The sequence below is a fragment of the Egretta garzetta genome, unplaced genomic scaffold (assembly GCF_000687185.1).
Source record: "Egretta garzetta isolate BGI_Z169 unplaced genomic scaffold, ASM68718v1 scaffold284, whole genome shotgun sequence".
NCBI lineage: Eukaryota > Metazoa > Chordata > Aves > Pelecaniformes > Ardeidae > Egretta > Egretta garzetta.
Genome location: NW_009259498.1, coordinates 585,674 through 607,250, shown reverse-complemented (window position 1 = coordinate 607,250; position 21,577 = coordinate 585,674). Strand labels below are relative to the sequence as shown.

At 49.6% G+C, this 21,577-nt stretch overlaps 1 protein-coding gene across 1 annotated transcript in view; it reads right to left on the bottom strand.

Annotated features, from left to right (window-relative positions):
• Window positions 1–21,577, bottom strand: part of SLC7A5 (solute carrier family 7 member 5) — a 39,722-nt gene that overhangs the window by 17,438 nt on the left and 707 nt on the right. The window contains exons 2-3 of the mRNA XM_009637428.2: window positions 21,123–21,575; window positions 3,217–3,342 (exon numbers count right to left, since the gene is read on the bottom strand). Coding sequence (XP_009635723.1) covers window positions 3,217–3,342; window positions 21,123–21,575 — 579 coding nt within the window. The remainder of the gene's footprint in view (window positions 1–3,216; window positions 3,343–21,122; window positions 21,576–21,577) is intronic.

The window sequence follows — 21,577 nt, the reverse complement described above, 5'->3', positions numbered from 1 at the left end:
AAAAAAAAAAAAAAAAAAAAAAAGCCAAAAGCTGAAGGCGGGAGGTCAATACAAAGAAAAGCCCCACTCCTGTGAAGTCTCAGAAGTTTCCACATTTCAGCAAGAAACCGTGGCAGTGTTCCTCTTCTCTGTTTATGGATACTGTAAACATAAACCAGGAAGGGGACAGTACCCATCAAAGTTAATCAGCACCGTCCAGAGTGTCATGGGAACATGCAAACCCTTCACCGCTGACACTGCAGCCCCAGACAAATCAACTCAGCATGTATTTTGCCCCCGTAACAGCTGCTGGCTTGGGACCGAGCTTGCCAAGCTGGTCATGGTAAGAGTCCTCGTTGTCCAAAGAGCGTTGGAACTGGTACAGAAGAAGACAAGGGCGCGGAGAGGAGCAGCAAAGGCACGGCACTGTGCTTACGCGTGGGACCCAGGATCACCCACCTACTCAGAGGCTAAACGGGCTTTTAGAGAAAAGTTGTCCATTGAAAAACCTCAGCGCGTTAAAAGACGGGGTCTGTAGTTTTGCCTGGAGAAGATCCAACAGCTCTGTACCCTACTACTAACGCAAGGCACAGCCTCGGAGAGCGCAGACGCGACGGCTTCCAGGGGCTCGGGGTCGGTCCCCCTGCTCCAAGGCAGGTTCGACTCGCTTAAACCATTCCCCAGAGGCGTTTATTAACCCATTCTTGTGAATCCCCAGTGCGACAGGAGGCCTCCCTGGACAATCTACTTCAGCTCTGCATTACAGGTAAAAGCGTTCTTCTAATGGCCAATTTAAATTTCCCTTGCCTCAGAGCTTGCACGCATCGTTTCTTGTCCCAATGAAGATGGAGAACAGTGCAGCGCTTTCCCCCTCTCAGTATGCTTTAAGTGACGCTAGTATGCTTTCTTCAAAGAAAAATAGGAAAAAAGGCAATCTCCTGATGTATTTCTGCTACACCAAGGCATCGAGTCACCTGGTGTGATTTAAAGAGAAGTTGAGAAAGTTACAAAATGTACGTGGAAGCTAAGGAAGGGCATACGAAAGGAGCTGGCATGTTCTTAAGGACTTACCTGAGAGCTTGCAACTTCCATAAGGAGATTAATAAAATCCATGTTAGACCACAGGCAACCGGGAACTCGGGCAAGGGGTAGCGTGCCACTTAGGACAAGGTGCAAACTTGGGCTTTGCGAGGCGCATCCTCTGTAGATCCCAAGGTTCCCACCCGGATGCAGTTTGCTTTACGCTGAGCGTTGTGTGCACGCACAGTAAGAAGAAGCCTTTGCCTTCAGATGTTATTATCTATCGACTGCTTTTGATCTTGCTCCCTTTCACGCTGTCTGAACCGGCCAGGTGGTTTAGCAGGAAACTAAAGAGCTGTGCCGCAAGGTGCATGCGAGTCACAGCTGTACCTCCCCAGCCCTACCAAAGCTTGAAACTGTGATAGGCTTCGTAGGAGGTAGAAAGCTTCTGAGGTAGAAGAGTATAGGATGGGGTTTTTTTGCCCACAAGACTGAAATCTCTTATTGGTTACAGATACAAGTCAACAGCTTGTTCAGCCTGGAGAAGAGAAGGCTGAGAGGGGACCTCATCAACACCTACAAATATCTCAAGGGTGGGGGTCATGAGGATGGAGCCAGACTCTTTGCAGTGGTGCCCAGTGCCAGGACAAGGGGCAATGGGCACAAACGGAAGCAGAAGAGGTTCCAGTTGAACGGGAGGAAGAACTTCTTGACTTTGAGGGTGCCCGAGCCCTGGCCCAGGCTGCCCAGGGGGGCTGTGGAGTCTCCTTCTCTGGAGATATTCAAAGCCCGCCTGGACGCTGTCCTGTGCCCCCTGCTCTGGGTGAGCCTGCTTGGGCAGGGGGGTGGGACTGGGTGAGCTCCAGAGGGCCCTTCCAACCCCGGCCATGCTGGGATTCTGTGATCCTGTGTGAAATATCAGGTATTTATACCCAAGGAGGCAGGGCAGAAAGTGATTCACACCCTCAACAGAAGGACAAAAGAACAGAGGAAGGCGATCCTGAAGAAGCAAATTACAATTATTACCTGCAAGCAAAAAGCAATTGTAAAGACCTTCTGTTGGTAAAATGTTAAAAGAACTAACAGAAATTTATGTTTGCTTATCCTTCTCCTTCTAAGAGAGAAAAAAAAAGTTGAGCAAAGCAGCCTGGGGCGTTAGGAAGAGGAAGGAGGTACGATTTGTGACAAGCCTCCACCAATGTTCCTGTTGAGTGCAGGCACTGAGCTGGAGAAAAATAAACCCTCTGATAAAGGAAGAAATTCTGCAAGGACAGCACTGGCTCCCATAGCTGAGACAGGAACGAAAATGGCCCACGTGTACATGTACACACACACACACGCCTGCCGGTACTATAGGCTTTTATCCACCCTTAACAAATAGGGCCTGTGCTGTTCCCTAAGAAAAGGTTACTTCCCCAGAACTGGCAGGAAACAGCACACAGTAAAGCTTATCTGCGTGGGTTAGTTAATAGGCTGGGTCTGGGAAAAAACACCTCCCTCAGTTTGAAAGGATTTTAAAGCGGGCGTGAGGAAAACAAGCAAAAACACCAGAAAATTTGCTTTATCTTCCCTTTTTTATCTTCTGGTTTAGATGCCAGCTGACCGGCACGCTAGTGTCAGCTGAGAGCCCCGCCATCCCAGTTCATCATGTGGTTTCTGCAGCCTTGCCTGACCCAGGCAAGGTCCCTACGCGACCCCGCGGACTCGATCGAGCTCTTCCATACGAGAAGCAGGAGGATGAGAAATACGGTGGGGCAGTCTGTGAAAGAATGAACACGACTGGGGGTTGGTTTGTACATGCAGACACTTCTCTACCAGCAAATGGCCACGACCAGCCAGCAGTTACAGAAAAGGCTTTTGAGAGGCACAGCACCACAATTTGCAATCCCTGTAGACTTGGCAGCTCTATAATCTCAAAGAGGGAGGCTTCACAGGGGCTGAATTAAGCGGAAAAGAGCTTGGGTGGTTTATGCTGGGTTCCAGTAGCATGAAATCCAGCGTAACTGCAGCAAGGTAAACACGAAAGCTCACAAATAAAATGCACAAAAGCACTCAGCCCTTTGCGAAGCTGAAAAATATCATCCCAGCATGCAAGCTTGTAAAGCATTTCTGCCAGCTCTGAAAAGCTTGGGTGAGGACTCCCGGGCTTTGGCCCTAATTCCCAGGGCCTGCTCTAACCGCACACCACCTCGGAAAAGCAAAAGGAAACGTACTCACCCTTTGCAAGCTGCACGAAGCCGAGGATGATGATCAGGGCCAGCGCCAGCAGTTTTGCCGCAGCAAAGGCATCCTGGACGCGGGTAGCAGCTTTCACGCTGTAACAGTTGACTGCTGTGAGGAGCACTAAGGGGAAGGGACAAGAAGAGACCCGTCAGTTTGCAGTGAAGCGCTTAAAACGCAAACCAAATTACGACAAATTGGCATTAAAACTTAAGCAAAGAGTCTCTTCCGAAACCAGAAACTTTTCAAAAGCAAGGCTCTGCAGCCACGCACGTCTCCATTCTGTCTTTTCCTTTTGGCCATAGGGGGGTTGAACATCACATCCACCCCTTGGGACGAGGAACTGTCCCGCTGCACTGGGAAAGACCCTTCTGAGGGCCGGGAAACAGAAGTGGTTACTGCGACCGTTAGCATCAAAGCGCTTGGCCGCAATCCCTCTTAAGTCGATCCAATTTAATGCTGCTGCTGTGTGAAAACACCATAGAAATGTCAGGACAAACTTCCAGAGCTGACCTATAGTTTATTTGTAGAACAAGAGCACCTAAAAGGCTATCGAGGCCCCACCGTGCTGCCCACTGCTTAGGCACAAAGGGAGGGACGTCCCTGTCCTCGCCCATCCCCTGTCCTCGCCCATCCCCTGCCCTCGCCCACCCGGTGAGCTAGGGGACAAGCAACGCCTGCAGGTCAGCAGCACAGATGGGAAGTGTTGCCAGATCTCAGGAAACCCTCACCCTCCGTTTGCCCGGCTGGGCAGCGGTGCCAGGGACGGCCGTGCAGGCTTTCAGAGATGCTCTCCAGGGCCAACGCCGCGGCGATGGAAGAGCAGGGCTGCGCAGAGCTGGCCAGCCCAACAGCTCCATTTTGCTGTGGCTGCCTTGCACTTGATTGCATCGCCTTCCCCGTGCACCATTTTGCTTGCCCACAAGCTCCCACCACCTACAAGTTGCTCTGTGGCTAATGCAACTCATGAGGCCTCATTCCCTACTCTTTTTTTGCCCTGTTCCCCCATCACCCTCCTCTGTATCACCCGCTCCTGCTGCTCTTTGGCACTGCCAGGCGAGGGACAGCACGAACCAGGGCATGCCTAAAGCCACCAAGCTGCTGAGCTTCACCCGCTTCGAAGAAAATAATGGCTAAAACCTTCACTGCTCTTCCAAATCACTTATTATTTTTGTGCCCTGCTCACTCCCCAGAGCCTGTTGCTTGTTATAGAGACGGGCAAATGGCACACAGAGAAAGCCACCCCTCGCTGCCTCCACCCCAGCTTGGCAGCAGCCCCCGGAGCCAACCGGTCACCGAGCAGCTCGGGGAAGAGCAAATTTCAATCTTTCTTCTTGAGCTGGAGGCTTTTCCCTGCGGGACCCTTCCCAGGCTGGCCCCTGCCCTGGCGGCAAAGGCTCTTTCCCACGTCCTGCAGCTCCCCGTCACAGAACCCCGCTGCCTCGACCAGAGCTGAACAGCACCTCCCCAAAATACTCCGCTCGGATGTGGATCGCCCTCCCCTGAGGTTTCAGGCTATATCTGCACCCACAGCACCCAGCAGGCACCAGCACACCCTGCATCCCCTGCCTCTCCCCCGGCACGAGGTGGCTGCGCGGGATGGGCAGTGCCCGCCTTTGCCCTCCGGCTTGTGGCAGGCCCATGCACCGGAGCCGCTCACACCTCACGCCCCCGGGGCGAGGGCACTGTTCCCCGCAGCCGGGGATACCGCACGATAAACAACTGCAAACTGAGAAGTAAAAGCGTGGGAGGAGGAAGGAGCATTTGGGCATTTGAAAGGGTCTTCTTGGCTCGCTGCCACCCTGCATCCTGCCTCGCCTGCCAGAAAGCCAGCGGCATTTTGGTAAGAGTTCAGGGAAACGCAGGCAGAGCCCACGCCGGGGCTGGGAATAGCCTTCCTGGAACACACGGGCAGGGACGTACCCATGGGCTGGCTTCAGAGAGCTCAGTGTCTTTGGGGACCGCAGTATCTGGGGCTGATGGCAACGATCCGACTTTGCATTCCCGCTTGAGCGAGAGCTGAGAAATACAGGACTTCCCGGTGACTCAGAGCACGGGCGGGCAAGAAGGGATGCGGTTGCATCATTCCTTCAGAGGGGGCTAAGAGCCTGCTACGGCCACAGCACGGCAGCGATAGGCATCGGGCTGAGAGGATTTAATTGCCCATGCACTGCTCAGCCAAAGGCTGCTTATAGGGGATCTTCAGGCAGGGAAGAGCAAAGCCAGTCCCAGGCACGTCCCAGCACATGATGCCCGCTGTCAGGATCATTTGCTCCCACCACCAAACCCCTAGGATCTGGTGTCATCTCAATACAACAGCACTTAAATGTTTGGAGAAATTAAAGAGTTGTAAGTCATAGAATCATATGAATCATAGAATCATGGAATGTTTTGGGTGGGAAGGGACCCCCAGAGGTCACCCAGCCCAACCCCCCTGCAGGAGCAGGGACACCTTGAACCACATCAGGTTGCTCACAGCCCTGTCCAACCTGGCCTGGAATGTTCCCAGGGATGGGGCCTCCACCCCCTCTCTGGGCAACCTGTTCCAGTGTTTCACCACCCTCATTGTAAAGAATTTCTTCCTTATATCTAGCCTAAACCTACCCTGGTTTAGTTTAAAACCATTATCCCTTGTCCTGTCTAGTCCTTGCAAAGCAAAGCACGAGATCCAATATATCCTGCATGAACGAAAGCCAGAAGTAAATACGGAATTGCAGATTGACTTTTTTCTGTATCGCGTCTTTCAATCCCCTTTGGCACTTTGGGGGTGCTCGGCCATTTGGAGTGGGTGAGACTGAAAGGACCCAGCGCTGTCTTCGTTGGGAAGGACACCCCGGTGCCGGTGGGCCCTCGCATGGGTCACAGGACAGCACGAGCTGGGCTTTGGCTGACCCTGCTTCGGCACGCAGCCAAAAGCGAGCGGCGAGGAACGGCACTGGCGAACCCCCCGCACCACCTCCTCCAAATTTAACCCCCCTGCCCTTCCACCCTGCGCTGTTCAGGGGAGATAGGGTGCATCTAATTAGAAAGACACGGCGTGCCCAGGCTTGGAGGCTTTTTGGCATCAAGCAGCAGGCCAGCTCTATCAGCGGTTTGCAGGGTCACAGCTCTGTCGCCCTTGCGATATATCTGCTCCAGCCAGCACACTAAAAGAGACACTGTCCAGGTATAAAGGGGAGGAGAAAATAAAGGTTAGCGAGGACAGCTTACGGCACGGCTGTGCTACACGGCATGCTGAGGGGGAGACAAGAAAACGCAGCGAAATATCAGTAACACCCATCACAACTCATCTGCTAAAAACACCTCTGGTGAATCCTCATGGGGAGGACACAGGGAGGGAACCGAGGATCCAGGATTCACTTTCAACCAGCAACTATGCTAAAAATAAAACTCTCCCTGTTTACAGAGGGATATTTAAAGGATGAGCTAACGCATCTAAAAGCACACTTTTCCCGTTAGCAAAGACGGCCCTTAGAGGTGCGACGGTGACATTCCCTTCCCCATTTAGGAATTCTCTTTCTTTACCAATAGCTGCTTCGGCCTCCACCTGAAATACTGACTTGGACCTACTCGGGGCCGTTTTTCACGTTCTGGTTCTGTGCGGAGTCCGCTGGACGGACCCCGGGGTGGCGGTGGCGTACATAAAAGGCAAAAGCTTTCTACACAGTCCAAAACTGAGAGGCAACAGAAGCGCCTGTATCCAGCGCTCAGGAATGGATCAGTGCCAGATAAATAGGGAACGCTTCGGGCCGGAGACTCTGAGCGGGGCTGAGAGCGTCCTCCACGCCAGCCGTGAGTCAGAGCCCTTCGAGTCGCAATCTCTCTGCTTTGCTTTTCCCACTGTGTATTAATATTTGTCTTTCCTAAAGGAGTGTGCTGGAGTTACGATACTTGATTGCTTTCAACACAGGAAGGGCTAAAAAAAAAAAAACCACCAAAAAACCAACCACCAAACCCCCCCGTCTCACCCACCAGAAAGAATCCTACGGACACCCAGACGAAAAGACAGACTGAGTGCTTTTTCAGTAAAACTCCAGGATGAATTCCAGTGGCTGCCCAGCTTCTCAGGAGACCAGAGGGCGAGGGTTTCTTAAAGCAGAAAGTTTTATCCCTTTGATCCGAGATGCTACCCACGAAGCAGGGGCTGCAGGACTCCTCCTGGCACCGCTCCATTCACCTCGGATGAACTGCTCCACATGGCAGAACCAGGGGAAGCGGCGCAGCCACGGCTTTACGATAAATCCAGGCAATGATACAACGCAAGGGAAGATCCCTCGGCGCTGCCCTGGTTTCTGCAGCACCCTTCCTAAGGCAAGGCAGCCAGGCAGCCCTTCAGCGGGACCCATCGGGGCCGTTCTCGGGAAGCAGGCTCGGAATAAGGGTTTCAGCATGACCTGACGTGACCCGGTCTGTCCGACCCAGTGGCCCCTCTCCAAAGGCTTTAGATAATTGGGATAATAGGCGCTAGGAAGCTGCAGTGACTGCAGATGGAAGAGGGGGTACTTTTATTTATGTACTGATTAGGTCTGGCAGAAGTAGGGAAGATAGCTGCCGAGAGAACACGCTCGCGAGGTGCTGCTCACCCCTTCGTCCCTTCTGGTGACCGCTCTAGCCTAGCTGAGGGCGAGCTTCATTTCAAGATACTCCAGCCACTCCAAAGAGGGGAATCTAGAGGCTTTCAAAGAGATGTTTGGCTTTGTAAAGACAACAGCGGGTCCGGCTTCAAGTATTTACCTTGTCCTAGTAAATGCTGGCTTCAGGCACGTCACTTAACCTGCTCTGCTGGCACCCACCTGCAGAGTCAGGCCACTTCCCTGTTACTGATAGGAGCCGGGGATAAACTGGCTAATCCAGCAAAGGACCCAGAACCTTGCTCCCACCGCGAGTCACATTTTATGGGCATATTCCTTTGAACTCGAGTTCCAAGACCCCTCCCAAACGTGATCTCTAGATAACAACAGGAATAAATCCCTACCAAGCAGACACAGAAAGGGATCACGACAATCCCCGCACCGAACAAGCCCACGACGAACACGGATCACGACAATCCCCACACCAAACAAGCCCACGACGAACACGGATCACAACAATCCCCGCACAGAACAAGCCCACGATGAACACGGATCATGACAATCCCTGCACCGAACAAGCCCACGACGAACACGGATCACGACAATCCCCGCACCGAACAAGCCCACGACGAACACGGATCACGACAATCCCCACGCCGAACAAGCCCACAACGAATGCGTTAGATGTGCCGACAGCTCCCGTGTCTGCAGAGGAAAGGCAGGATGGTAAAGCTGCCCCGTGGGCACGTGGTTCTGCCCAAAGCAAACCGTGTGAATGGAGCCCTAACACAGGTAACCCGGGGCTCAGCATCCCTCATGCAATGCTCTTGGCAAGTATCCTATAGAAAAAGGCAGGCTGCCGCTTTCCCGGGGTAATGGAACGTGGCCATGGATCAGAGATGGAGTAAGGACAGCGCTCAGGGAGGCTCCGTCTGGGAAAAAAGCAAACGCGCCACCGATCCGCAGCTCTGCACACCCATCCTCGTTCGCAGGGGGAAAAAGGATCCGATTCCAGCCCCCACGTGTAACTTGCTGATGTGGAGAGGGGAGGTTGCTCAACCCAAGACCTTGAGCAGCTTTTCAGATGAACCGTTTCTGAAATGGGTGTAAGAATTCTTGAGGTACTGGCAGAGCTGCATTCACGCTGCGTGTGAGGTTACGTACCTCGGGAGCCCTGCGCAACGTCCCTTTTGCCCTTTATTCCATCTTCTATCAGCTTTCCTGATCTTGACCTGTAGTCCTTCCTATATAATTCAGTATACACCTCTATAACATGGATAAGTATTTCTAAGTAGCTTGCTTCAAAGCAGTAAACTCAATTAACTTGCTGCAAGTTACTCATGGATTCCTATTCATGCTATTAGAGGACCAGAATGAAAATGCAGAGCAGGTAGGGAACTCGTGGAAAGAAATGGGAAGAATGAAGGGAAATGCTCCACCTTGGCTTCCCTACTTTCCCCACCAGGAAAATGGGGACCGTAATACTGTCCACACGCAGCGGATGAATCATGCAATGATTCCTGTTTGGAACTCTCACAAATCCAAAGCGTTTAGCCCTTGCAACTGGAAGATGATGGCTTCCATTTACCATCTGCCACTGGATGATGTTGATTTTCTCCTGGCAATTACTTACGGAACAGTTCTCGGCTCCTTTCCATTGCTCCGTCCTACAGCAAAGGCTGCTCCTTTCACTCTTCATAAAGTGCAGGTGGTGGACAAGCAGCTTTGAATTCTACCAAAGATGGTGCAAGCGGGTTTCAACCAGACACAAGACAAGGTGAGCCAATGGCCACCAAGAAGCAAACAGCAGGGATGGCAGCAGCACGTGGCACAGACACAAAATGGCCCACACGCTTTGAAGAGAGCCGCTGCCCAAGCCCACAAGAAATTAGACACGTCAAAAGTAAAGAGTTATTCCACACAGTGAAAAAAAAAAAATAAAAAAATTAAGTTATACTGACTATGGTGGTTTAAACTATGGGGGCATCAATGCCTCAGCTGTTCGCTGAGGCCAAAAAACCCCACTTTATATTCAGGTGGCTGTGATGCCACGGTGTCTTCCAATAGCCTTGGGTGTCTGTTTCTGATAGCGCAATCTAACACAAGACACGTACAGGACACACCCAGAGAAGGGCTGGGGAAATTTCAGCTTGAGAGATATTGAGGGAAGACTTGTGCCCTGCAAGGTGGTAAAGAGAAAAAGCAGAAGGAAAACCTTTGCAGAGATTTCTTCTGGGACAAGTCCCTGGAGAAACTTAACAGCCAGGGCAATCAGTCTGCAGAAGGGAAACGCTTCGTGACATGTGAGGCTGCTGGAAAGGAGCACTCAGCCCCAGGGCTAATGTATCTATGCTAAAATCAACTTACAGTAATAAATATACCTGGCAACAGTTTAATTCCCGTTTTATCTTTCTTCCCAAAACAGCAACGCTGAGGAACCAGGGGATGGGCGCATCCATGAGCAAGAGGTGAAAGGAGAAGGCAGAGGCTGCCCTACCGGTAGAGTTTAAGAAGAGGGATCGTGTCCAGACCTACCCCCTGAGACCATGTGCTCTGGGGGTCCCCATCAAACGGCCACAGCCAGCCCAAATGTGCCACAGCTCCATCTCTCCGCTGGCTCAATTCCAGGCAGCCCCTGGTGCCACCACAGGCTCGGAGCAGGGAGCCAGAGAAGCTGGAGCAAAGCGGGGCGACGCTAGCATTCCATCATGCAGCACAGCTCCCCAGCACCCACACCTGCCGGTTTCCAGAATTCTGCCAGAATAAATTAGCAAGCGCTTCCTCGCCACCTCTCCATCAAGAGCTGTGGCAACCAGCGCTGCATGGCCAGGGCCAAAAGGCAGCACCGGGACTGCCCGGAGGAAGAGCTCAGCAAAGAATTTCATGGTTTGCAGATACTGCGGGGGCTGGATCTCAAGCCCATACAAACGCACCCATCGCTTTGGTACCAAGGTACCCTAATAACAGCAATACAGTTTACACTATTCAAATTAGGTGGTATGTGAAAGACTACAAAGACTTTATGAATGCTAGAGGAGCTAAATCCAAGCATGTCGTAGGAGATGCTACTTTGCCTCCTTAGAAAGAAGCTTGTGTTGTTGCTGTCAAAATTTCTAGATTGCATGATGCAGCAATTCCACAAAACAGGTCACTACCACAAGGAAGACAAAATATAGACAGGCTGAGAGAGTTGGGCTTGTTCAGCCTGGAGAAAAGAAGGCTGAGAGGGGATCTCATCAACATGTACAAATATCTCAAGGGTGGGGGTCACAAGGACGGAGCCAGACTCTTTGCAGTGGTGCCCAGTGCCAGGACAAGGGGCAATGGGCACAAACTGAAGCAGAAGAGGTTCCAGTTGAATATGAGGAAGAACTTCTTTACTTTGAGGGCGACAGAAGCAGAAGAGGTTCCAGTTGAATATGAGGAAGAACTTCTTGACTTTGAGGGTGCCCGAGCCCTGGCCCAGGCTGCCCAGGGGGGCTGTGGAGTCTCCTTCTCCGGAGATATTCAACCCCCGCCTGGACGCTGTCCTGTGCCCCCTGCTCTGGGTGAGCCTGCTTGGTCAGGGGGGTGGCACTGGGTGAGCTCCCGAGGGCCCTTCCAACCCCTGCCAGTCTGGGATTCTGTGAAACAACATATATATGCAATGGGAAACAAATGACATATCTAGGGGAGACAAATGACGTGTATATGCCAGAGGTGTATTTCTTCCATTCCCAGAAGATTAAAAGGACCCCGTAATGAACCCAAGCTAAACATCTTTTCTATCATGCCCACCTCATCTGAAAGATCTTCCTAACAGCAAACAACACTTGTTAATACTTTACATGCACGTTAAGCCCCACAGACATCACCACCCTTGCCAGACCGTCAGCTCCTGGACCTGCGAAACACGGCATCTTGCCTGGCCCACCATGACGCTACCCTGATAGAGAAACCCATTCCCATAGCTGTTCTTAGGTTCCACAAATCCCCGGGAAGGTGGCTGAATTTCAGTGCTGAGTGCTAAATCCTGGGTCACGAACTTAATGAAAAATTCCAGGCAGGTTTTAGTCTGAATCATGCCACCTACGGCACGCAGGGGGTCAGAACTCAGCCCTGCGCGCTGGCTGGCAAGGAACTGCGTTCTTATCCCTTGCATTTGATCTATGGGCCACATCTGACACCGGGACTATGAGACTACTGGAATACTTGAAATACCGAGTGATGTTGCTTTGAATTAGTCCGACCACAGCGAGTTTCTCTGAAAAAGCCTTCCCCATTTGTCCATGTCAGAAAAGAAAGACTCTGAAGGATCTCAGTGGTAGTGTAAATAATTGAAATACAATAAAATTTAATGGGACATTTGTTGTGGGAGCCAGGAGAAGGGTGCCAAGGAATGCAGTCCTTGCTGTGTTACAAGAGTCCTCCAAACCTTCATCCATTTCAGGAGAGTCCTGCTAGTGTCAGAGGCTATTTTCATTAACGCTACTCTCTCTAATTAAACGCGGATTTAGAAAAGCAACCTCAGTCTTGCAACGTTACCCAGTGTCCTGGTTTCGGCTGGGATAGAGTTAACGTTCTTCCTAGTAGCTGGCATAGCGCCGTGGTTTGGATTTAGCAGTAATGCTGATAGCAGCACACCGATGGTTCAGTTGTTGCTGCGCAGGGCTCACACCAGGCAAGGGCTTTTCAGCTTCCCCTGCTCTGCCAGGGGCACAAGAAGCTTGGAGGGGGCACGGCTGGGACAGCTGACCCCAAACTGGCCAAAGGGCTATTACATACGTATGATGTCATGCTCGGGGGGAGCTGGCCAGGGCGGACAGGGGGAAGACTGCAAACACTGCTCAGGGACGGGCTGGGCTTCGGTCGGGTGGCGAGCAATTGCACTGGGCATCACTTGCTTTCTATATTCTTACTACCAACAGTACTATTATTATTATTACTACTCCTATTTTACGTCATTTCATTTCCATTATGAAACTGTTCTTATCTCAATCCACAGGTTTTTGTCTTCCAATTCTCTCCCCCATCCCACCGGGTGAGCGAGCGGCTGCGTGGGGCTCAGGTGCTGGCTGGGGTTAAACCACGACAGTCCTTTTTGGCGCCCAGCGTGGGGCCCGAAGGGTTTGAGATAATAACAGATTAACTAGAGCATATTAAGGAATTTATAGCTGTTAATAGTTGTGGGGTCACAAGAGTGATTCATCTGTTCCCGATATAAGTTTATCCGATCTGCACTATGCTCCTTTTTTTGCTGTACATGTTGAAGATCGGCGTTGGTGTTTGCAGTTGGCCGTGCTCTACAGTGATTAGTGATGTTTTGCCTGGGAGATTTGTTATTATAACACTGACCTTGAGCTTAATCTGGTATTTGGGTTTCATACTGAAGCCATTGCTGTACTTTGGGTACCACCTCATGGAGACAATTAGCAATTATACCCCTTCCTCCGAGAGGCTTGTTACGGGGGAAGTACAGAATGGCACCTTTGCTACCTTCTTCTACGATGTTTCCTCCTTCATTACAGTAACTTTTCAGTATGTTGAACATCCTTGGGTAGTTAAGATACTTCTATTGGTGCTTCTTGGGAATATTGTTTCAGTTTTGTCTAAGGTTAGCAAGCAATTTAAGAAGATCATCCAGAGATCTGCCCCATGGCTGGATAGTTATGAGTGGCAGGGTACGTGGTATAGCACGGGCAAGTACCTAGGACAGTGGGCACCTCCAGTGTTTTGGAACTTCACCCCTGAACAAGTGCCGAACCCTGAAAAACTAGTAAAATATTTGGAAATATTGTCACCCTGGCAACTCCAGAGACAAATCACTGCAATGTGCTGGGGCCTGGCCCACACCTACCAAGCCCTGTTCAACGCTATTCAGAACCCTCAACGGGAAGAGGTCTCTGGATCTGACGTCAAAACATCAGGCACCGCAGCTAAACCAGAGAACCAACCCGTGCCAGTATCAGTCACCCCTACACACAAGAAAAAATACACAAGAAAATCAGCTCATTTAGTAAGGGATGAAGATGAACCAGGGCCATCATGAGAACAGGAGGAAGAAGAGGCAGAACCCATAAATGAGAGGGTAAACACCCGATCCCTACCCCTGAGTGAGCTGCAAAAAGGCCTGACTGAGCCATTGGAAAAGGGGCACAAGCCCTCAGCCTCTTCCCATCTGTAAGCTGTTTCATCAACTGGAGAGCCAAGCAGTGATCAGCAAGACTCGTTCACCCTTTAACAGCCCCATATGGCCAGTGAGAAAGCCTGATAGAGAATGGGGACCAACAGTAGACTATTGGGGCCTGAATGAAGTCATGACACCGCTGAGCGCTGCCGCGCCGGACATGTTAGAACTTCCATATGAACTGGAGTCCAAGGCAGCCAAGTGGTTGCCACAACTGATACCGCTAACACGTTTTTCTCAATCCCTTTGGCAGCAGAGCACAGGGATGCTTTCATTTGGAGGGGCATGCAGTACACCTGGAATCGACTGCCCCAAGGGTAGAAACACAGCCCTACCATTGGCCATAGACTGATCCAGACTGCACTGGAACAGGGTGAAGCTCCACAACGCCTACACTATATTGATGACATCATCATGGAGAGCAATAGAGCAGAAGTTTTTGAGAAAGGGAAGAAAATAGTCCAGATCCTTCTGAAGGCAGGTTTTGCCATAAAACAAAGTAAGGTCAAGGGACCTGCACAGGAGATGCAGTTTTTAGGAATAAAATGGCAAGATGGATGTCATCACATCCCAATGGATGTGACCAACAAAATAACGGCCATGTCTCCACCAACTAGCAAAAAGGAAACACAAGCTGTCTTGGGCATTGTGGGGGTTTGGAGAATGCATATCCCAAATTACAGCCTGATCGTAAGCCCTATCAAGTCACCCAGAAGAAGAAGAATGATTTCAAATAGGGCCCTGAACGACAACAAGCCTTCCAACAAATTAAAGGGGAGAGAGCTCATGCAGTAGCCCTTGGGCCAGTCCGGGCAGGGCAAGATATAAAAAATGTGCTCTACACTGCAGCCGGGGAGAATGGCCCTACCTGGAGCCTCTGGCAGAAAGCACCAGGGGAGACTCAAGGCTGACCCCTAGGGTTTTGGATTCGGGGATACCAAGGATCCAAGGCCTGCTATGCTCCAACTGAAAAAGAGATATTGGCAGCAGATGAAGGGGTTGGTGCTGAAGCACAGCTCCTCCTGGCACCCCAACTGCTGGGGCAGGGCTGGATGTTCAAAGGGAGGGTCCCCTCTATGCACCATGCAGCTGATGCTACGTGCACTAAGTGGGTCACATGGATCACACAATGGGCTCGAATAGGAAACCCCAGTTGCCCAGGAATCTTGGAAGTTGTCATGGACTGGCCAGAAGGCAAAGATTTTGGAACATCGCCAGGGGAGGAGGTGGCACATGCTAAAGAGGCCCCACTGTATAATAAACTGCCAGAAAATGAGAAGCAATGTGCCCTGTTCACTGATAGGTCCTGTCAGCTTGTGGGAAAGCATCGGAGGTGGAAGGCTGCTGTGTGGAGTCCTATACAAGAAGTTGCAGAAACTGCTGAAGGAGGTGAATCAAGTCAGTTTGCAGAAGTGAAAGCCATCCAGCTGGCTTTAGACATTTGCTGAACGAGAAAAATGGCCAGTGCCCTGTCTCTATACTGACTCATGGATGGTGGCAAACGCCCTGTGGGGGTGGTTGCAGCAATGGAAACAGCAACTGGCAGTGCAGAGGCAAACCCATCTGGGCTGCTGCGTTGTGGCAAGATATTGCTGCCCGGGTAGAGAACCTGGTTGTAAAAGTACGTCATGTAGATGCTCACGTACCCAAGTTGGGCCACCGAAGAACACCAAAACCACCAGCAGGTGCATCTGGACTGGCAACACAAGGCTGACGGGGCTGGGCATCGGTCGGCGGGTGGTGAGTAATTGCACTGGGCATCACTAGCTTTGTATATTATTATTACTAATAGTATTATTATTACTACTGCTGTTTTACGTCATTTTATTTCCATTATCAAACTATTCTTATCTCAACCCACGCGTTTTCTCTTCCAAGTCTCTCCCCCATCCCACCGGAAGAGGGGAGTGACCGAGCGGCTGTGTGGGCCTCAGTTGCTGGCTGGGGTTAAACCACAACACCCATACAGCAGGGATTCTACGAATTCCTTCCTTCCACTCTGATCAAACGAGTGCATATTTGCTGATACAGCTTAGTCATTTAATCTACCTTTCTGGAGGAGAAAAAAAAAAAAAAAAAGAAAGTCTTCAAAGCTTCACACCCTGCTTGTCCTGGCAGATTAATTCCAAGTAGCAATGCTGCAGACTAAACCCATCTTAAATTGATAAGCATAAGATGTATTTTATGCTTGCCATCCAATACCTGATGAGTTCAAAATCTACCCATAGCTTCACTTTAAAAAGCTGGTCAAACAGCCAAACTGTCAAGATTTAAAGTAAAAACCTTAATACTAAATCAAGACGTTCCTGCTTTCAACAGACATGATTTCTAATTGAAATGCTGACACTGAACATTCACTTATGGATGACGGCTACAATTTGGCAAGCATTGAAAGCAGGGGTTTAGGCTTCTGCAAACCCTGGATTCGATACCATTCTCCTCCTCCTCCTCTAACTCACAACGTAGCGAGGGGGGCGTCAGGCACTTACGCTTCCATGTGACGTGCTGTTAGATATGACTCAACTCTGCACTGTTGCTAATTCTTCAGCTCTTAGGCTGATCATAACAAAGAGAGACAAATGAGAAATATGCGATCACTTTACTGGAATTCCACGCTTGCAGGAGGAGCGCCAAAAATAATGTTTCAGAAGCAGCAAAGGAAGTCCAAGGAAATTTTTAAGAAGATTAAAATACTGTAGCTTTGGAAGTAGCAGATACTGCTGCAGCAATATTGGGGTTATTAGTGACAGATTAGCATATATAATTTACAAGCGGTAAAAGGCTTCAGAAGCCAGCGATCAAATCACTGGTTCGACACTGAAGATCAAGAGTGACATTATGTGCAACTGGCAGGGTTTCTCAAGCTTCTGGGGAGCAGATTATATTGTCAAGGAATAAGTAAATGATAGAATAACCTGTTATGTAGCACATGGGGGGGAGCGACAGGCTGTGCCTAAGAACAGGGGTAGGAAGAACAGTTCAGCCACTTGTGAAACACCGAAGAAGAACCAGTTCAGGCCTGGAAGCAGCATTATCCCTTATCTACAGGGCATTTACTGTACCAAAGACCTCTCACATGTAGGAAATCTGCAAATGAAGAGATGGAAATAAGAAACAGGCATGTTGTCTTTACCTGGATAACTTGAAACTTTCCACCCTTGAGCCCTCTCTGGAACAGACACTGTGTATTGGGTTGCGCTCTGGGAATTTTTTAATGATTTTTTTTGGTTAAGATTTATCAGTTCAAATTTAGGAAAGGTAACACAAGTGGCAGCCAGCTGTAAAAGTGACTTTGACCTGCCTGACTGTAAGATATCAGAGATGCACTTTCAATTGGATGCTGTTCCACATGACCGTTCAGGCCATTCCCTGGACACCACCTCTCTACTGGGAAAAAAAGACAGGATTAAACAGTTTTACACCATCCTCCTCCTGCTACGTGAACACGGTCCTGCAACATATATAAACAACAAGTTCTTTCAACTTGAAAGGTACACTTGCTACCTAAATATTCTGGTAAAAAGTGTGTCCTTTTTTTAATTCAAAGTGAAAATAAATCGGAGAAAATTGCAGAAGACGACACAATTGAAGATACATGTTGGAAGTGCAAATGTACGTTCCACTGCGATGCTTTCTCAAGAGAAAAAAAAAAAAAAGAGGAACCAATGACAAAAATAACGCATTTTCATTTATCTACATAGCCACAATCGTGCACCTGAACACAGCACAGAATCCTCAGTAGTTTAATTCTTTACCATGTACAGCACTAATACTGTAACGCAGACGTCATCAAATACGAAAAGTCAGGACCTAGTAACTGTCCTGCAACCCTCTGAAGGGGTTAAATTGGCTTAGGTAAGATACCCAAACTGTTGGGTTTTCACGCATCTGCACAAATTCTCAGCTTCACGAACTTTTTCTGTTCAAAAAATGCTTGGATACCAGGTGGACCTTATGTTTTTCATCCCTCAGCATTTGCTTTTATGATTTATCAGTCCTAAAATTACCAGCCATCCAATCTTACAGACAAAACAACATGCAGTTTATGATTTACCCGAGTAACCCGCAGCCTGAAAAGCATTAAGCCAAACTCCCTGCAAATTCTTGCAGCTAGGCAGCTCTGGCTGTTTCGTGGTCAACATCAAATAAGCCACACTAATGATGAACAGCTTGACCCACCTCGCTACGGGAAGCCTTCCCTGTAGTGAATTCCCACACTTTTCTTTGGCAACCACAATAAGCATTCGTGTTGTCTTATGGAAGAAGCAGTCTTGTGTATCAACTGGCTGCAGATTACAATCTCGATACCAGAAAATACCTATTTGTAGTTAAATTCTACCTACCACCCACCTTGTTTTCCTCAGCACCTTAAGGGGAACAAAATTCCCTATTCCAACTATTTTTTTCTTTCTTTCAGGACTGTGATTTACTTAAGATTATCTTAACGCCTAGAAATTCAATTCCTGTACTTCACGGTGGCAAATCCCGAACACCACATTATTTATTCAACTGTTCAACACCAGTAGCACTCAAAGTGGAAACAATTAACTTTTGTTATTTCTCCTCTTACTAGAAACCATGCAGTCAAGTGCATGTTATGTTGAGATACAAACTTTGCAAAGAAGACAGCTGGTACTATTCTAGAGGGCTGGGTTTTGGCTACCTAAGTACAATAAGTATTCCAGCCCGGGGCCCCAGATTTGCTTCCTAAACTGTTCTTCCCCTCTTTGAGATAACTCGTTAACGTATGCTCTAGAGTGTACGCACAAATAGGCCATTTTTCCTACCCTAAGGCTCTTGGAAAAAAATAATATCTCGCTGGGTAGGGGTATTTTTGGAACAACCACGTAACAAAGCCGCTTGTTAGTCCACAGAAGTTTTGTGTGACTTGCTAAGTCCTTGGACCAGATTTACTCCATTTATTGTTCCTAGTTCATGATGTGGTTTTGGCACCAGACAGTAGAAAAAGCTAACTCCAAAAATCAAAGTTGCAGAAAACTAACTTGCCGAAGGCAACGCATGATGAACTAACCTTTTGTAGCAAAGGAGACAAACAAGAATTTAACCCAAAGCATAAACAAAATAGTAGCCAGAGGTGGGGGGGGGAGTAAAGTTTAAAGAAGAAACAGATGGAAATGACGCAGATCTGCAGAACTAGCAATTCTTTCCTTGGCACTTCAAGATAAAGGTTCCAGAACAAATTCTGCTTCGGGAAAACTACTAATTGCTGGCAAAAGAAAGATGGAGACACTTCTATTACTTATTGGAGAAGCACTAAGTGGGAATGAGACCTGGCATCAAGAATTTTCATGCTGCAGTCCACCCTCTCACTGAGCAGATCTTGCCATGGGCCAGTCTACTTTACCCCTGTATTTGTTTTCTGATCAGTAAGATGGGAACAGGGACCCCTCATCCCACCGATTTTGGGAAAGATCCTGCAGAGGAAAAGTTACTTATTAAGTTACTTACTACTAGAAACATGTTCTCGAAGGCTTTGTCAACTACAACGTGTTCTTGCACAGCAAAACTCTGACATGAAACAGTAAGGAAGCCCATGGAATCAACGCTCTTATTCTGTTAGCTTCTCAGCAAAAAACGTGAAGGTTAAGCACACGCACGGCCCTTTCCTCTGTGCCACTGCAGGAACCATGCTGCAGACTGGCAGGAAAGCTCTAAAACCAGATTTTTCAGAAGGCCCTACTTGAGCCAAGAAACCCATCAGCAGAACTATTTTCTAACCCTGCTACAGTCTTCTCAGTCTCTATATCTCTGTATCTATAGTCTAAATATATATCTGTATTTCCTTAATATATGTACTTCACTTGTTAAGAACTCGAATGGGAAGTCCCCACGCCTGTCTACTTGCCCTTATGTTCCTAAAAATGTACCTAGGGAATGAATAAGTTTCAATCTTGCCCATAGAAAGTACAATTTGCTGCCCTGCCTGGTAATTATCGTATCATATCTACTAGCTAACCATACACCTACCAAAGGCTCAGTCAGTTTGTGTATGAAGACATTTACAGACTATATATCTTCCCGTAACGACCATGTGTTGCAACTTTTGAATGCCTGCGATCCTCAAAGGGTGAAGGAATCTAACACGACCTCCCTTCGGACAGCACAAACAAGCAGACTGTGCTTCACAACCTCAAAATGAAAAAATAAAAGGATCGCCTGACCGTAACTTTGTACAGCAAATAAATATAAAGCCCTCACAAAGAATTATATCCTCTCCCAATATACACCTTCACGATGGCACAAGAACTACCAGTGGAGTGGAACACAGACTGAATAGGAAACGAGGAGAGAAAGGCAGAAAATGGTCCTGTATGTAAAGAATGAGGAATTTGGATGGGGTGACTTTGCAGTCACGGGAGGAAAGGAAAACGGGGCTTCACTGGCAAAACCACAGCCCTCAAAACGCCAGAGAGACGATAAGAACTGCAGCAGGAGAGAAAAGATTTGCGTGCCATGGCAGACATCAGCGGCCCAAAATTCATCACAGCACGACTGAACTCCTCTGCAAGGCAACGTCTCATGAAATGCAATGGTAGCTTGCAAAAAAAACCCCAAACAGGTTTCGCGCGTGGCTATCAGTGCACATACAGCCGAGAAAGGTCTCATCTCCAAACCGATGCAGAAAACAGCCAGGCACTGCAGAACAGGCCACGTTCAGCACCGGTTGCTCGCGACAGATAATTTCCCAACTGCACGCTCGCCTAACCTATCTCTGCACATAAACCCTGCCCATCCCAGCCCCTGCAGCACTTCAGCACTGCAGGGTTGCAAGGGGATTTTACCCTGCCCGAACCCACTCCTTGCAGGAGGGCAGGAGAAATCCCACGCCAGCGCACGGGCAAAATGCACGTTGCATTTATCGCTTGCCGGAAATCAGAGACGCTCGCTAGCCCATAACTGGTAGTTGGGGAATATTTTTGCTCAATTTATTTGGGATGGGGCCACGTTTCCTACTTATGCTGTTCAAAACAGCCCCGAAAAACCCAGCACGGAGCCAGCTCAGCACAGGGGAGATGGTGCATCTCCTACAAAGCCATGGGCTCGATAGCTGTTTGGGCTGACTTTTTGAGGAAGGCGATGGCGAGCGGGGAGCCACGTGGGGTAGCAGGCCAGCGGGCACATGGAGAGGGGCTGGGGGTACTTACGGACGCAGAGACAGGCCACCAGCTTGGCAGCCTCGTTGGGCACCAGGCAGGTGGGGAAGATGGGCTTGAGCAGGTAGGTGGCAAAGACCAGAGCCACGATGTACTGCGAGGAGGGCCGGATGATGAGGAGCTCTATCCAGAGCTTGAGGAAGGCGGGCAGGGAGCCGTACACCTCCAGCATGTAGGCGTAGTCCCCACCGGACTTGGTGATGGTGGTGCCCAACTCAGCGTAGCAGAGGGCCCCCACAATGGAGAAGGCCCCGCAGACGGCCCACACCACCAGCGACAGCCCCGGCGAGCCGGCCTCCCGCAGCACGCCGGTGGGGGTGACGAAGATGCCGGAACCGATGATGGTGCCCACGATGATGGCCACGCCGTTGAGCAGCGTGATGGAGCGCTGCAGGGTCACCCCCTCGCCCTCGGCGGAGGCGCAGGGCGAAGGCGAGCGGGCGCAG